At 42.1% G+C, this 17,759-nt stretch overlaps 1 protein-coding gene and 1 long non-coding RNA gene across 15 annotated transcripts in view; one reads left to right on the top strand and one right to left on the bottom strand.

The window, feature by feature from the left end:
* Window positions 1-17,759, bottom strand: part of PRDM2 (PR/SET domain 2) — a 137,667-nt gene that overhangs the window by 47,070 nt on the left and 72,838 nt on the right. For 8 of the 14 annotated variants that reach the window (XR_014054337.1, XM_081492169.1, XM_081492172.1 and 5 more), the window contains one exon: window positions 6,339-6,449. Coding sequence is in view for 12 of the 14 variants with exons in the window: in XM_081492169.1 (XP_081348295.1) it covers window positions 6,339-6,449 (111 nt within the window). In the remaining 2 variants the exon portion in view is untranslated. Of the gene's footprint in view, window positions 1-6,338; window positions 6,450-10,082; window positions 10,141-17,759 lie in introns of all 14 variants that reach the window. The other 6 variants (XR_014054339.1, XM_081492174.1, XM_081492175.1 and 3 more) reach the window with 1 other exon arrangement.
* LOC145506791 (uncharacterized) lies at window positions 3,067-5,421 on the top strand. The gene is made up of 4 exons (XR_014054340.1): window positions 3,067-3,107; window positions 3,230-3,432; window positions 3,768-3,878; window positions 4,784-5,421. It is a non-coding gene; the product is annotated as an uncharacterized LOC145506791 (long non-coding RNA).

Below are 17,759 nucleotides of genomic sequence, written 5' to 3'. Positions count from 1 at the left end.
AAGGGAGATCGTAAGAAGAGACCACTCTCCATTCTCATTTAAGAAGTTATACTGGATATAAATCCATTTCATTCATTCAACAAACGACTGCAGTGCACCAGGGAGCTCAGTGGGCAGTGAGGGAGGCCTCAACCTGAACAATAAATGCCCACAGGAACTCAGGCTCTTCTGTGTTTCCTCACACAGATATAAACATGCTTTTGTTTACAGAAACTGTAGTGCTTAAAACTGTGTTGGGAATAGCTGATACTGCAATTCAAGCGACTAGTCATGAGTTCTAATTTTTCATGATTCCAAAATGAAACAAGAAAATTGCTGAACATATTACCAGGTAATATTCTTAGTGGTCTGCCTTGAATGCAATTGATTCTCTCCCTTCTTCCTTACCAAAACTATATATTGAAAGCTACGACATTTTCCAAAATTATGTGATCTGCACTTTTCATGTAAAAGGAACTTTGGAGATCATCTCTTCTGAGCCTTATTAAATTAGCGAGGACTAGAGATCTCTTCAAGAAAACTGGAAATAGCAAGGGAACATTTCATGCAAGGATAGGCACGATAAACGGTAAGGACATAAGAGAAGGAGAAGAGATTAAGAAGAGGTGGCAAGAATACACAGAAGAACTGTACAGAAAAGGTCCTAATGACCCAGAATAATAGGGATGGTGTGGTCACTCACCTAGAACCAGACATCCTAGAGTGTGAAGTCCAGGTGGGCCTTAGGAACCATTACTATGAACAAAGTGAGTAGATGTGATGGAATTCCAGATGAGCTATTTTTTCCTAAAAGATGATGCTGTTAAAAGTACTGCACTCAATATGCCAGCAAATTTGGAAAACTCAGCTGTGGCCACAGGACTGGAAAAGGTCGCTTTTTATTTCAATCCCAAAGAAGGGCAATGCCAAAAATGTTCAAACTACCGTACAAATGCGCTCATTTCATATGCTAGCAAGGTGATGCTCAAAATATTTCAAGCTAGGCTTTAGCAGCACGTGAACGGAGGACTTCCAGATGTAAAAGTTGGGTTTAGAAAAGGCAGAGGAACCAGAGAGCAAATTGTCAACATCTGTAGGATCATAGAGAAAGCAAGGGAATTCTAGAAAAACATGTACTTCTGCTTCAGTGACTACTCAAAAGCCTTCTGACTGTGTGCATCAGAACAAATTGTGGAAAATTCTTGAAGAGATGGGAATACCAAACCACCTTACCTGTCTCCTGAGAAATCTGTATGCAGGTCAACATGCAACAGTTAAAACTGGACATGGAACAATGGACTGGTTCAAAACTGGGAAAGAAGTATGTTAAGGCTGTATAGGACTTCCCTTGTGACTCAGCTGGTAAAGAATCCACCTGCAATGTGGGAGACCTGGGGTCGATCCCCGGGTTGGGAAGATCCCCTGGAGAAGATTCTGGCCTGGAGAATTTCAAGGTCTGTGTATTTCACGGGGTCACAAAAAGTCAGACACAACCGAGCAACTTTCACTTCACTTCACTTCAAGGCTGTATATTGTTACCCTGCTCATTTAACTTCTATGCAGAGTACATCATGCGAAATGCTGGGTTGAACTGACTTACAAGCTGGAATCAAGATTGCTGGGAGAAATATCAATAAGTTCAGATATGCAGATGATACCCTAATGGCAGAAAGCAAAGAGAAACTACAGAGCCTCTTGATAAGGGTTAAAGAGGAGAGTGAAAAAGCTGGCTTAAAACTTAAACATTCAAAAAACAAAAGATCAGGGCATCCAGTCCCATCACTTCATGGCAAATAGATGGGGAAACAGTGGAAACAGTGACAGACTTTATTTTCTTGGGCTCCAAAATCACTGAGAATGGTGACAGCAGCCACAAAATTAAAAGACGCTTGCTCCTTGGAAGAAAAGCTATGTCAAACCTAGACAGCACATTAAAAAGCAGAGACATCACTTTGCTGACAAAGGTCCATAGAGTCAAAGCTATGGTTTTTCCAGCAGTCATGTATGGATGTGAGAGTCGGATTATAAAGAAGACTGAGCACCGAAGAATTGATGCTTTCGAAGTGTGGTGCTAGAGAAGACTCTTGCGAGTCCCTTGGACTGCAGGGAGATCAAACCAGTCAATCCTAAAGGAAATCAAGTCTGAATATTCATTGGAAGGACTATTACTGAAGCTCTAATACTCTGGCCACCTGATGCGAGGAGCCCACACACTAGAAAAGACCCTGATGCTAGGGAAAGATTGAGGGCAGGAAAAGGGGGTAACAGAGGATGAGATGGTTGGATGGTATCACCGACTCAACAGACATGAGTTTGAGCAAACTCTGGAAGATAGTGAAGGATAGGGAAGCCTGGACTGCTGCAGTCTATGGGGTTGCAAAGGGTCAGATAGGACTTAGCAACTGAACAATAACAACAGGTGTGCCTCAGAGAATGAAAAAGAAATCTGAAGTCACTTCTGAGTCTCAATGCTCAAAAGGAGCCCAGTCTAGCCCAACCTGAGATTAATGGTACAAGGTGGTCAGGGAAGTACTCACCAGCAAGATAACAGGTGAGTAGAGATCTAAAGAAAATCAGTCATGCAGATATTTGGTGGAAGGAAGTCCTCTAGATAGAGGAAATAGCAAATGTGCAAGCTCCGAGTCAGGAACATGTTAGATGTGTTCAAGAATTGGCCAGGAAGTTGGAGGGGGGTGGGCACAGGGAGAGAAGGTGGAGAGCAGGAGATAATATCAGCTCATGAAGAGCCTTATAGGCTGCTGACCTTTATTCTAAGTGGAAACAAGAAGCCAATAGAGAAACAGAAGATCAACTGAAATACAGGAGAATCACTCTAGGTGCTACATGCAAGACAGAAAACTGTAGGTGGACAGGGAGATGAGAGAAGCCTACTACATCCTCCAGGAGAGGCGCAGGCGGAGAGATGAGAGTGGCTTGAAGATAGTGGGAAGTGGTCAGACCCTGGATGTTTTCTGGAGATGAAGCTAACAAGCTGAGTGTGTTGGTTGACTATGGAGCGGAGCGGGGGCAGGGAAGGGTGGGGGCTGGTGGTGGTAACAGAAGGGTCAAAGAGATTCCACAGCAACTGCTGTTATCCTGTTCACTAGACTGAGGGAAAAGCAAGTTTGGTCTGTGTGCATTTGTTTGTATTGGGGGGAAATGAGGGTTTACTTTGGATGGGTTGAAGTCTGAGGAGCCTGATAAGACATCCAAGTCAAGATATTAAGTAGCTCTATCTGACTCTCTTCAGACTAGAAACAGCAGTTGGAGAATGGACCTGGACGAGGTCACCTGGAGAGTGAATGCAGACAGGGGAATCGCTCTGTCCCCCAGTCAACTCCAGTACCCAGGGGTCAGAGGAATGCCCAGGGAGGATCTGGAGAGCCAAGAGAGGGGCAGCCGTTAAACTGAGGAGGGCGTGATCAGTTGTATCCAGAAATGCTAACAGGCTGGGTAAGATAGGACTGAGAACTGAACATGCGATCTGCCCAGGTAGGGGTGTGGTGATGGTGACAACAGTTTTGGTGGAGCAGTGGGGACAAATGCCTATTGGAGGTCAGGAGAGACAGGAAGAAAAAGACAGGGAGACTGGAAGCAAATCTTTCAAGTTCAGCTATAGAGGAAAGCAGAGGAATGAGGGAGTGGCTGGAAGGGAACCCAGGGCCAGTACGGGCCTCTGAGACAGGAGCTATCACAGAGCATTTAACGCTGGTGGGGACAGCCGACGGCACTGCCCTCTCTGCAGCACCACCTAAGTCTCTGCTGAATTATACCTCTTTTTACTGTAGGTGCCTGAAGAGTTATGAAAGGTTCTGTAGAAGAAACAAAGCTTGCTCTGACTTCTCCTGGTTCTATTAACTGGCTCTTCCTTCACTCACTGGACAAAAAGTCAGTACCAGGTGAGTAAGGCCACCGAGGTCCTCATCCTTCCAGAGCTCTACCTGACCAGGAGTTAAGCAAGCAGGGAACACCACTCCAATGAATTAATGGTTAAGCCCATGGAAGTACATGGTTAACAATGGTTAAGGACAGAAACAAGGGAGGAATATCTGGTGGCTTAGTTAATCAATCAGGGGGAGGCTGCAAGGATAGAAGAGGAAAACAAAGCAGGAGCCATCAAACACGCAGCACACTGTAAATCAGTGCAGACTGCACTGGAGGCGGTGGGGAGCCAGTAAGATATTTTAAGGCAGAAGAGTGCCATTTGGGAGACGTGGCTGCAGTTATGTATTAAGCAACTGGGAGGAGGCAGAAACCAATACCAATGCAGTGGCATTAGACGGCAGATTTTGGCTGCCTACACTGAGAGATGGAAATGGAAAAAAGCAGAAGAGGCAGGAAAAAAGTGGCCAGAGTGAGATAAGACACCAGAGTCCTGTTAACAGACTCTGTGACTGCCTGGATACACAGGACAAGGGAGGCTTTTAAAGGGCCAACCTTTCCAAACTCGGCATGTGTGAGGTATTAACACGAGCAACGATTCTGTCCTGGCCTTCCCCGTGCTTCCTAAGAAGGTGTATTATTTTTTCCTACCTACCACCTCATCCACTAGCAATGAGGTTTCTGCCTCTACATACACTCCAGCCTTCTCTCCTCCAGATGCATTTCTTATATTGCACGAGTTTTCCACCAACTGGGAACCCAGTCATCTGATGGTGGTTCCCAGGAGCTAACTCCCTTTTCAAATACATTTTCAACAAAGACCCAGCACATCGCTTAAAAAAAAAAAAGAAAAAGAAAAAAAAACTAAATGATAAAACAGAAATGAAAACACCATCTCTAAGGCTCAAAAATTTCTTTACAGAATTTATCTTCAGCCAAAATCTATAGCTTCTTTGAATGGAAATATTCTTTCTATGATTGGTAAATAATTCCAGATTGAAAGCTGTCCGAAGTAGTATGAACCAAAATGCACACAGCTCTATGAATCCAACTGTGTCCAAACACTCGCTGAGGTCTGGTGAGTTTTAAACCTAAAGGATGGCCTGGGAAATAACAGAAGAGTCTGGCCACTTGCTCCATACACCAACCACTTTTTGAGGGCCAAACAGAACACGCGCAAGACGCTGACAATCACACTGCCCAGAACCAATCAAATACTGACCAGCTGTTTCACAAACACATAGACACTAAGTATCTTTTTTTCCGCAGGACCTGAACTTATATCAGGAAAAAAATTAACGGTTCTGAACTGCTGAAGGGGAGAGGGTTCTGTTGGACTGTTCTTTAATTCTACCACTACCGGTAGTAAGGTTCTTTGGTCTTTTTGTTGTTGTTCCAACAAATGTCTTAGCAAACCTGCTATCAGCTGGCAGATCTTAGTTTTACAGGACTCTAAAAAGTGAGTTTGCTCTTGCTTTGTAAAATGCCGCAGAAAATTATAATAATCCTTTAAGAATGTCATCCCCACAAACAGTGCTAATAAAAAGATTATAAAAGGCATCTACAATATTTTTTTTTTCCTCTACAAATGTTTTTTCAAAGAGTCATAGTCTGTATTTTGAAATCAGCTTATTTGGGTCACTGTGAACTTTTGAGCAAGCTCAGTCTCTGCATGAATTTGCCACATAACAATGTAAGACCATGTCGTCCCCCACCCCCCCACTCCCACTTCTCCTGGCCAGCATCAGTGTGGTGTCTCAACTGCATCAGGCACAGGGTAACCAGCCTTCCTGAGCAACTTCAGTCCCTGTCTCTGGGAATTCTTACATCATGGAGGGCCTAGAGTATTAATTTTTAGAAAGAGCTCTAAAGAAGGAAATTTTGTAGGGAGAAATACAAATTTGTAGGCAGAAATTTACATTCTAACCAAAAAGAGAAACACTTCATTCTCTATCCTCTTCATTCTGACACGTACGATCCAAGGTGTTTGATATTTTCAAGTAAGTTTTTAACTGAAGTACAAACTATAAAAAAGAATATTGCAAGATAAGATGTTCACAACGTAAATACACTGCTGTGCTCACCCCAACCCTGTGATCGACTGGCACTGGCACCCCAGAAGCCTCCTCCTGTCCCTGCCAGTCTGACCTCTATCATCATAGACTTGTTCTGGTGGTTCTGAACTTTATGAATTATTTATAAATACAGTCACATAGTACGTTTCATTTCACTTCGTTTCATTTTATTTTAACCAGGGAATAATTTCATCTTGAACAAAGAAGGTCTTCAATAATTTCCTGAAGGGGAGGTGGGACCAGTAAGGCTCAGCTTGCCATATTAAATGTAGGCGGCCTTCTTGCTGTTTAACCCTTTACAGTTCTTGGATGATTCTGAGAAGGGCACTGCAGGGAGATACAAAGTCAAAGCAGCTGGTGGGCAAACACGCCCACATCCTACAGGTCCAACTCCAAGCTTACCTTCCGCAGAATCTCTCATATTTGCAGGACTGGGATCTGGCTCACTTGTCTTCAGCTGTATGTCTTCGGTTTTGTTTGCTTTGTTTTTACTTTCTTGGGATTTTTTCTTCCCTGAAACACAATATTTATTTATTTGTTTGCTTGTCTGTTTGTTCATTTGGTCACTATTATCCTGAATTTTTGGAGGCAATTACTAATTCAAACTATTTCTAGGCAATTATCACATCCGATTCCTGAAGAAACAGATGATGAATATGAATACCTCTACAGTATGTCAAAGAAAACAGAAACTCACAAACCCTGTATTTTTGAGAATCTTGGGTAATGGTTCCCCTTATAACAGCTATCAAGCTAATATGTAATATATTCCAAAAGAGTTAACAACACTGAATGTCCAAGGAAAATTAGAGAAGAGCACTAAATTTTAACACCACACAAATAACAGGAACTGGCAAAAGTCTAGTTATTTGTAAGAAGCACATCAGAAAAAGACTATCCAGACTTGTCAAAGTAAAGCAACAGAAGCAGAGATGTTGCTGAACAGCAAGGGATACCATACCCATACACCACGGCTCAAATATCAAACGCACAGTAATTCTGAACAGTTCACTGTCGGCCGGCACGGCATTCTTAGGGTCTGGAGGGACTCAACTCGAGGTTCAGCACAATTCAGTATTTCATTAACAACTCAGAGAATGGAAGTCAGGAAATGCTAACTGCATTCCAAGTAGTAAGAGAGTTCACAAGATAACATCAAAACGCAACAAATTTCTGACGAGTTGGGACAATAAACTAAAGTCACCAAGATGTTCAACATGGACAAACATTTCCCTAAAGAACTACTCTGGAAAAAAAGTGATAGTGAAGTTGCTCAAGACTCTTTGAGACCCTGGACTATAGCCTGTAAGGTTCCTCTGCTCAAGGGATTTTCCAAGCAAGGATATTGGAGTGGGTTGCCCTTTTCTCCACAGAAGTACTAATGCCGAAGGTTCAGAAGCTCCGCCTCTCTGGGATTTAATCAGAATTTGTGACCCTGTTCCATTTTTTAAATTCTACCATTTCTTGCTCCTGGGAGCTTTTGTTTTTCAGTTTTCAGATTCAGAATAAGTTCCACCCACCTTCCTCTAAACGTTTCTGCTCTTTCTGTGACGCTCCCCTCAACCAGGCCTCAACAGCTCCTGGAACTGTCTTTTCTCTTCAGAACAAGGCTCTTGACACCTTCATCTCTGATTTAGTAAATGACTAGAAACTAGAAACCACTCATAGCTTCTGGAAAATGGTATTCTCCTTAACACTAGTGTAGAGAATCACTACAGAGGAGAGTAACTAATTAAAACATAGACAACAAATGAAATGAGGTCAGAGACACAAAATATCACCACTACAAAGATCATGATTAAAAATAGAAACATCAACTACAAATACTAACCGTCAAAAACACCTCCATATTTTGATAGATATGCAACAAGAAAAAAAGTATAAGATACTTAACAATCAGCCATTTGCTTTGTTAGTCTTAAAAAACAAAATACCATTTTAAATCCCTAATTCTTCAGCTTGTAAAAAAAAATTGAAGATGTCTCCTGCAATTATATAAAACCTTCACTCAAATTCCTAGTAACACATCACTTCATTCATTTCTAAAGGCAGCTGAAGCTGAATCCACAACACAAGCGTGTACTTCGCTGGAACTACACTCCGGTGGAAACAAGAGCTGAGAGTCTGTATGTAGCTGGCCAATTCGTGTCTCCAGGTGGAAATGTGATGAACCAATCCCTTCTGCAAGGGGCAAGGATATGAACACACCTTTTCATCCGGTAAGAAGTAACCTATTCTTTCAAGTCTTTCACCCTTTGCCAATGTTTAACAGCTAACTTAGCCTGAATCTGATGACAACGGCTCTTGAGAATCCAGGTGTGTTTAAAGGAATTTGGACTCAACCAGTTTTTTTATCCTCACTATGCTATACGCTGTGCTGTGTGTGTGTTGTGCCTGGGCCATAACAGACTACTGGTAGCAAACAAGGCAAATACAAATGATTACTTGGCTATGAATGTAACTGGTCTAGTAACTGCAGCACCAGTCTGAAGGGGTTCATGGAAACGGTTCCCAGTGCCCTCAGACGCCTGATTCAAAAGTTATATTCAGAACGCGTTTTCCCTGAATCAAAATCCTCAAATAGTTATAAGACATCAGTACCATCTCATGTTCTTCAAATAGGCTAAACAATATAACCCTTTTCTACCAACCTCTTACTTGCCACTTCATACAAGCATGAACAAATAAAAAGGGAGGTCTAAACTCCACCTCTTATGAATAAACCTTTAAGTCACAGTGTAAAATTTATTAGAACAACAGATGTCAACTTGTACTACAATTTCTTGAAAAGCAATGCAGAAAATTTTCTGAAACCTATCAAGCGCCATATGAAACCGGTTTAAAAAAAAAAAAGTAAACTGACCTATATGTACAGACTATTAAAAAAGTACTCGATTTCTAGATTTACATAAAGCAAATCACAGCTTTAATAATACCATTCATTAGTATGTACCAAGAATGAAAGTACATAGCTAAAAATGCTATTTTAGTTCCCTGCCTAAAAGAATATTAGAACACCTAGCTGATACTGAACTTCAAATATCTTAGTTTTAGACTCTCCTAATCAGTGAGCAGCTATGCCATCACCGGACTACTCCACTCCTCCACCCCTTGCTGCCCCTGTTATCCTCTTTAAAAACCATGACCAGGAAACCCTGTTCTGCCTGGTGAAGAGAAGCCACATGCAGTAGGGACAGTCTATTTGGAGAGCAAAGAAGAGCACCCTCCAGGCTTGCTGCAAGCCCCTCAACCGCAGCACACTGACAGGGGGGGTCAGACTGCTCTCTATTGTGGGGCTGACATCACAGGACATTCAGAAGCACCAATGCCCTCCACCCATTCAATGCCAATAGCGTGCCCCTGCGTCTGTCTGTCACAAGCGCAAGTCTCCAGATACAGCCGAAGCCTCACCCAAAAGAGAGTGTCTCTCTAGCTAGGTTAAGAACCACTGGACTAAACCAATATCGGGTTCCACAGTCTGTGTATTTCTTAAAATTTTTACAGTATTTGATAATACTAACAAGCCAACTCTAAACACTAAGCGATGGAACAACTAAACTTACCTCTTAAGTGCCTTTGGTGAACACTGATAGACTTAATTTATGATGGACACGAGTCTACCATGAATCTAATCATCACTAATTAATGGAACTGAGATAACCTAATACATAAAATGATTTTCTCAATCTTTATCAGAATCCTCTAATGCTCAAGGTACTTCCCATTAGGACCAAGACTAGAGATGAAGGGGCTACTGAAATCCCCCGTCCTACCTGCTATTTCTGTGCTAGAAACTGAAGACCAGGGTCCCCCGGGAACTAACCAATCTATGACAGTAGGGCAGTTTGACCCTGAGAATCCTAACTCACACTTAGGTACGCCCAGTGTCACTCACAAATACCGTAACAGCACCTGGTGGCACCTACTACATTTCCTCAAATCAATACATTTCTCCCCAATACTTAGTTTTTGTTCTACATATAATCAAATTAAAAGTAAACAAAAACAACTTCTAACTGAAAACAACCTGTAAGGACTTCTAGGAAGGGAGGGGGATGTGTTAGTTCCTGTCTGTGAGGCAGGAAGTGCCTGGGAAGTGGTCCGGCAGAGCCACTGGGAGCCTGGTAAGTACACGTGTGCACTTACCCTCAGGTTCCTGAAGGGTCCTACATAGAGGCTCTGCCAGCTGCGTGCTCCACTTGGTCTAAACAAGAAAGATACAGGAATGAAACACAAGGAAAGTGGAATGGAGACAATGACACAGAACACGACGAAGGACAGGACAAAACGTTATGTATATAAGGAAAAGAAATACATAAAGATGAAGAAAACTGAATGAAACAGAAGGAAAACAGCAGTTACCCCTACATCGAGGCTTTCCCCCCAACCCCCGCAAATAGTCTTTGTGTTCTTAGCGGGGGATAGGATGTGGTATACTTACTTCCGGTCTATCCCATGCTCATGACTGATGTCCTTACTACTTAAGTACTGTTCTGCCAGAAGACTCGAAGTCCCAACCCATGCCTCTCATTTTAGAGAGACATCCAAGGACCATAGTCATGAAGTCAACTGCCTGAGATTAGACAACTAAATCACCTCTCGAGTCAGAACTAAAACCCAAGGCTGACGGTACCAAAAGTGCTCTACTAACTAAACTATTAATACACTTATTTCTTACAACCAATAATGGCATAATACAAATATCTTATTCTTTACACACCACTTTATATCCATTATTTCACCAACTTTGAAGGGCAAATGAAAGCAAAGTAATATAAAGACTTTCACTACATTTATAGAAAAAGAACCATCAAATTGGAATGCAGACATTTTCCATTTCCATTTTATGTTGTGCCAGAACCAAGTATCAATCAACAGCACACAACCCCAATCTGAGCAAATACATTAAATATCAATAAAACTGGATTTTCTAGAGAAACAGCTGCCATATGGAGAAATTCTACATTTGCATTAACTACATGTCAAAGACAACATGTAGCATTAAGCTGCTGGTGCCTGCAATGTAAGGTGCAAAACCAAAACTGCCTAAAGCATCACGTGAATAATTTAAGTTCTTGTCTATATTCTACTCTTCTGATGAACTAGACAACAAGGAGATTCTAAAGAATAATGTCTCAGTTAAAAATGTTCAGGCATCAGAGAGAATGCAAAATTCTGTAAGGCTTGCTCAAGTTACATTAAAAATTCATCACAACAGTGAAGGCTCATGCATTTGGTGATTTAAATGAATTAAATTTAGAACCATATGTAACTCTACGTGCACTGCCTGCCTCCTCACTGGGGAGCTACCCAACTCTGAAGCATAAAATCAGACAGAAATCAGTATGAGTGTGCTGAAGCAGGGCCAGCACATCCTTGTTTGGAGAGCTCACCCTCTTACTCAAGACACAGAGACGATTCAAACCAGGCAAGACTCCACCTGTGAGGTGAGACCCACAATCGCACCACGAAAGATCAGCTAGCCTGAAGGGGCTGGGCTGGCCTGAACAGGGACCAACCATGACCACCACCACCCCACCACCATAGGGTGGGTGTGACTGCCGCCTCCAGTTCCTCACTCACACAGCCCTTCACCCCTGCTGCTGCAACTCCACCTGGATGGCTACCTTTAACCCTGAAATCACAAAAACCCAAAGTTCTTTATTTGTCCCCAAGTCTCTTCTCAGCATCTAACAGTTTGATGGCCTTTACAGCTTAAAATTCCTCTCCTGAGCCTTATGCCATTACCATCTAGATTGTCCTCCTCCAGTAACCATTCTTTGGCAAAAATCTTCCTCTTCCTCCTGCCCTGAAATGAGAGGATCCCCATAGGAAACCTGAAGATGATGCTTACACACAAGGCTGGAGCAAGGCTTCGATAAAGTATCCAGATAAGCAGAGAATACAGATCTTAGAGAACAGACGTGGAATAATGGAATTAATGGGCTACACTAAAAAGTAAGAGAGAGAAGAACCCTAAGATTTGGAGGAGAAGGAGCCGTGAAGATGGTTTAACCGAACTTCACAAATACACTTCTCTGAGCTTTACTTCATTACAAGAATTGCCCAAAATCTCATTGCAAGTTTGTAGTAGAATTGGGACTTTTGTTCACATCCAATTCACTATTCTATCCACTGTGTTCTAACAGCCTTCTTAGTGACACTCTGTGGGTTCCAATTTCACCCTTAAAAAGAATTAAGAGTACCATCTGCGTTTCAGGCAAGTTTGAGAAATTCATCATGAACATTCAAAGTCATTACACATCTTTTTTAATTTTTGAAAGGCAAAGAAGGTGTTTTCATGACAGCGGGTCCAAAATAAGGTGAAAAGCTTAACTGGGGAAAAGGCATAAAGTTCATGTTAAATGCCATGGGATTTAAAACAAAAAAACCCACAAGCAAGATCTCTAACAGATCAGGTAGTAAGCAAGGGGAACCAACGGATAACAGCAAAACTTTTAGCTTAAAGAATGGTCAAAACAGTACTCTGTGTGAACTGCTAAAGGGTGGGCAGTCTTAGGCCTCAGCACATCTGGCAGTGGTTTAACATTCTGCAGTGGGTGTGATAAGTAGGGAGAAGAGCAGCTAGAAATGGTTACACAAAGCTAGGTTTTCCACAAGGAATAAACAGCTCATTTCAATATCCTTCATGTATTCTTAAAATAAACAAAAAATACTGAGTTTGCTACCCTGTAAGTCATCAGAAGGAAACCTGAGGACTGATGTGAGAAACTGCAACCAGAAAGGCTTCTCTGTGTAAGGTCAACAGCATCCCTACACGTAACACAAGAAAGTGCTTATCAGATGACCAAAAGTGGCCATTACAACTGGCCAAGGTAAGATCAGTGGGCAAACAAGCCACTTGTGGCCTTAGCTCCATCAGGCCATGGTGTTTCAAAGAGAGAAATGTGAAGCAGTAAGATGCAACAACAGTTGGTTTTTACAGAAGTGATATATAATGCTATACATTTTCTGAAGATTTCATTTGCACAGGGGTTGAACTGAAATACACCTGGTAGTAAAAATTCCGTTATGCTGCCTGGGCAAAATTTCAAATCTTTTTCTGTAGTTAAATTTCTCACTAAGAGCTATCTGTAATTCTGGAGGCAAATTATAAAAATAAAACCTCTCTGGTTTTAAGTTGTTCATGGCATTAAAATAGGACTCCAGGCTTTGCTTCAACAGAAACAATGGAACAAAGTTCTGGATTTTTCAGCGCTGCAGATCACAGTATAAATTCCTGGAATGCTTGCAGCCCGCGCAAGGGATTGGGGGGCAGGGCGGGGTGCACACTCTGCTGTTGTAGAGCTCTGGTTCCCCACCTCTTCCAAATGTCAGGCTGATGGAAGAACAGCAAAGATCACATCTGAAGGGAGCTTCTAATTTCTCTTTTTAAGAAAAGGCTTTTAGCGGCTTTGGCTGGCTAATTCCAAATATTAGAAATGGATTCCCAAATAAACATTAGTGAATTCAAATTAAGAAAGCTTTAAATTTCCTTATACTCCTGGGAACCTCAAAAAAGTCTTGTGGCATAAACAAAATGATGTCAGAGACTAACTAAATACCTCTGAAACTTAAGCTGTTAGCCTGTTCTGTTTTATAATCATTTTAATTTCTCGAGTTCTTTTCATGGATTTTCAATCTAAAGTCTGAAAGTGAAAGTCGCTCAGTAGTGACCAACTCTTTGTGACCCCATAGACTGCAGTCCATCAGGCTCCTTTGTCCATAGGATTTTCCAGGCAAGGAGACTGGAGTGGGTTGCCATTTCCTTCTCCAGAGGATCTTCCCAACTCAAGGACGGAATCCCGGTCTTCTGCATTGCAGGCAAATTCTTTCTTTACCAACTGAGCCACTGGGGAAGCCCACAAAAAAAGTGAACTGCCAACTCAAAGCAAAGAACTGACTTCAAGTTCAGGTGTAAGTCCCCCGAGGCCAAACAAACCAGGCCTGGGAGCTGTACAAGGAGGTGGTGTGTTACAAGTGCCTGGCAACCCTAAAACAGAAGGGACAGCCACACCCTTGAGAATTGATTAGTCTTAGCTAAAAGGAAAGTCTATTTTTCCCTCTCAAAGCCCATGATAAGTTTTACAATGCTGTATCCTGATGAATTAATTACAAAACTTGGTTTAAAATATTTTCAGGAAGTAAAATCTAGATCTAAATCTGAATCAACACAATTGCAGTATTCGAAATTCATTCTTTACATTTGTCTACAAAAATGCTCAGAGGAACAATGGTCAAGCCACATGACTAATTAATAAAATCAGGCTACAACTTATCCAGATATAAACCAAAAGGATCTGCATTAAGATGTTGGCAGGTGGCTCCCACTGATGAGATTATTGATGAAGGTATGGTACCCGTTTCTCCATCTGTTTGTATTTTCTAATTTTTCTAGATGAACACTTCATTACATGATGCAAAAAAATACGATTTTTAAAAAAAAACAAAATACCAACAAGAGCAAAATTAATGACAACTGAAAAATGTTTCTTTTGGTTGAGATTAACACAGACGGTTCTACATCAGTAAAATCTGGCACTTTGCCGCCCAGCAAAAGCCCGTAGTGTCTCTCTTTCCCATTTCCCACCTCACAGACCAGCATAGTGTCCAGAAAAATGTGCTCTTCCCAGAAAAACCAAATTCACAACAGAGACACAGTAACAAAGATTTAAAGGATATTCAAAATACATTTGACCCTTTAACAATGCTGTATGTGTGTGTGTGTGTGTGTGCGTGTGTGTGTTCAGGGCGTTGACCCTCTATGAAATAGAAAATGTGTATGTAACATAAAGACGGCCTGCCATATGTGCAGTTCCTCCATAGCCGCATTTTTGCATCCTGGGATTCAGCCAACCCTAGGTCACTGAGTACTATACTATTCATTACTGACAAAAATTCACCTATAAGCGGAACCCACAGTGGTCTTCAAGGGTCAACTGAATGCCCAAGCATTCACATTACCACTGTGAGCCTTCTGGTATATATCCTTCAACTCTCTTTCCCAGGCATCACATAACTTCAAACAAAAAATTGATTTGTCTCCTCCTTTTGAACAGCCATACTATTCATTTTGATGCACTTGGGTATCACATCCATAACTATCTGAATCAAAAATCTAATTTAAACAATCATGCTGAGTGCCTCCCAGGTATAAGCTAAGGACCAATGTTTCGGCGGTCAACTAGGATAATCATGAGAGTCTTCTTTGCTACCTTTTATTTTGCTTCTATGAAAATGTAAAATTTAGGCAATGGCATTTGAATATGACAGGTTTTGGTAAAGGTTTAAAAATGCGTTTATAAACACAAAAGAATGTACAGATACTACTCTGCTGAATCACCAGGCTCTACCATGAAATCTGACACTTTGACGCCAGTGCAATGTTTAAGACCTTTTGTCACTACTGCTAGATGAGCCCATTCCCTTCTGTTCAACACTCAATCGTCCTCCAGCCCCTCTCATGCCTGCAGATGCACCTTTCTCAGAGGTCATGGCTGACACCTCTCTGTTCCCATCGAAAAAGAGCTAGGAGTTCTCTGGGGTTCAGCCATGTATGTGGGCCAGCAAAAGTTCACCCCTCTGGCAAACTCAAAACTGCCTGGGTTGTCTTTCAGATTCAAGAAGCATGGAAGGAACTCAAATGTATTCTCTTCACAAAGCAATTATTTTTTTAAATCACAAGTTACATTAAATTCAACTCCACATTTTTTCTTTTACTGACCTCTACCTAAAAACAAAATCCTACTAGCCTATTTAGGACTTCCCAGGTGGCACTAGTGGTAAAGGACCCACCTGCCAATGCAGGAGACTAAGAGACACAGGTTCAGTCCCTGGGTTGGGAAGATCCCCTGGAAGAGGGCATGGCAACCCACTCCAGTCTTCTTGCCTGGAGAATCCCATGGACAGAGGAGCCTAGTGGGCTACAGTCCATGGGGTCACAAAGAGTCAGACATAACTGAAGCGACTTAGCACGCATTACCCTATTTAACAACTTATCTCATTCTCAGATGTATTAGCCTATTATCAGACTACTAAATCTTTCCTCTACATAGCTGTAAAGTTTCTGGAATGATCAAATGAAATTTTGATCATTTTTCTTGGGTGCTTATTATCTACAAGACACTTTGTTAAGAGGGAATACATATTTTTGTTGTTTGGTAGCTCAGGTGTGTCTGACTCTTTTTGCAGCCCCATGGACTATAGCCTGCCAGGCTCCTCTGTCCACAGGATTTCCCAGGCAAGAATACTGGAGTGGGTTGCCATTTCCTTCTCCAGGGGATCGTCCTGACCCAGGGATTGAACCTGATCTTCTGATTAGCAGGTAGATTCTGTACTGACAGGCAGGCAGATTCCTTACCACTACGCTACCTGGAAGTCCATAGGGAATACATATATGTCTGCTCCAAAGATATTTAAAATGGAAGTTATATGTCTAACTTTGTGAAAAGCAAGTCCCCTACAGGCCTACTAATGTCAATAAGAAGCAAATTTCTAGTGGAAAAAAATGTTTCAGAAAAATAGAGATTTCCTTAAAAATAACAAGAAGGGAATGAAGGAAAAACAAAGCAGGCAGGAAGGATCGGGGTGGGGGAGTCATTTGGGGGTGGGAGGAGGGTGATGTAAAAAGCCATCTGGCCAGGTAAAATGAGGAGGCTCAAGGAATTGCTAATAACCCAGCTACAAGCTCCGGTTCTCCCTCACTCCCTGGGTAGGAACACAGGCTCCAGCACTGAAATGACATCAGAAACACTAAATCGTACTCAGTGCCAGCCTCCAAAGACTTTCCCACAGGGTCCCAAGTTGATGCTTCTCTCTTTTGCCAAGGCAGGGGTAAAATAATGCCCCCCGACAACAAAGAAGTCTGGGAGGAAGAGCTCACAAAAGACAAGGATTTGAAAGACAGCTGCCTCCTAGGCCAGTGTCCGTGCTGGGAAAAGGGGTCTCACTTTCAATCCAGTCACTCATTCCATCTGCTCCCCTAAAAGGTTCCTGTATCCCCAAGGTCACACATCTTCCCTGCAAAGAGCTGACCTCAAATAAGTGAGATCAGACTGGGTTCTCCCCCTCTCCTTCCCTGGTGTTGGGGTGGTTTTCTGAATATAACAAGTCCCCAAAGGACAAAGGAAAGGGAAAGGAAAGGAAGTCGCTCAGTCGTGTCCGACTCTTTGCGACCCCGTGGACTGTAGCCTACCAGGCTCCTCCGTCCATGGGATTCTCTAGGCAAGAATACTGGAGTGGTTTGCCATTTCCTTCTCCAGGGGATCTTCCCTGACCCAGGGATCGAACCCAGGTCTCCCGCATTGGAGGCAGAAGCTTTAACCTCTGAGCCACCAGGGAAGAACTCCACAAAAACGGGAATTCACAAAACTGCAACTATACTGTGCAGCCACGGGCCATGATTTGACTAATGATTTGATGTAATCAAATCTAACTGTGAACATAACTGAACTAACTGTGATACATACTGATGACTACCTGATGCCATCTTAGGGAAGGGAACGTGAGATAATATGAATCAACAACTTTGCGCGGTGCTTGACAAAGACTCAGTAAATGGAATCAATTTTAAGGATTATCTACAGTAGATTCTCCTAAACAAATTACAGAAACCCCATGCCTACAAGTCTAAATTGCCGCATATGTTCCTTCTTATGAAGACAATAACATTCTGCTTCCCTAACAAATCTGAATTCATCCATTTGTTTTGCTCATTTGTTCTACATCGATTCACAGGATCCCACCCAGATATCATTACGGAAATGTACAAGTCCAATGAGGACAGACGTTTAATTGAGAGGAGAGAGAATTATGCCAAACACT

The sequence above is a fragment of the Giraffa tippelskirchi genome, chromosome 5, assembly GCF_054371585.1.
Source record: "Giraffa tippelskirchi isolate mGirTip1 chromosome 5, T2T-mGirTip1v1.2.pri, whole genome shotgun sequence".
NCBI lineage: Eukaryota > Metazoa > Chordata > Mammalia > Artiodactyla > Giraffidae > Giraffa > Giraffa tippelskirchi.
This window is presented reverse-complemented; position numbering and strand designations above follow the sequence as displayed.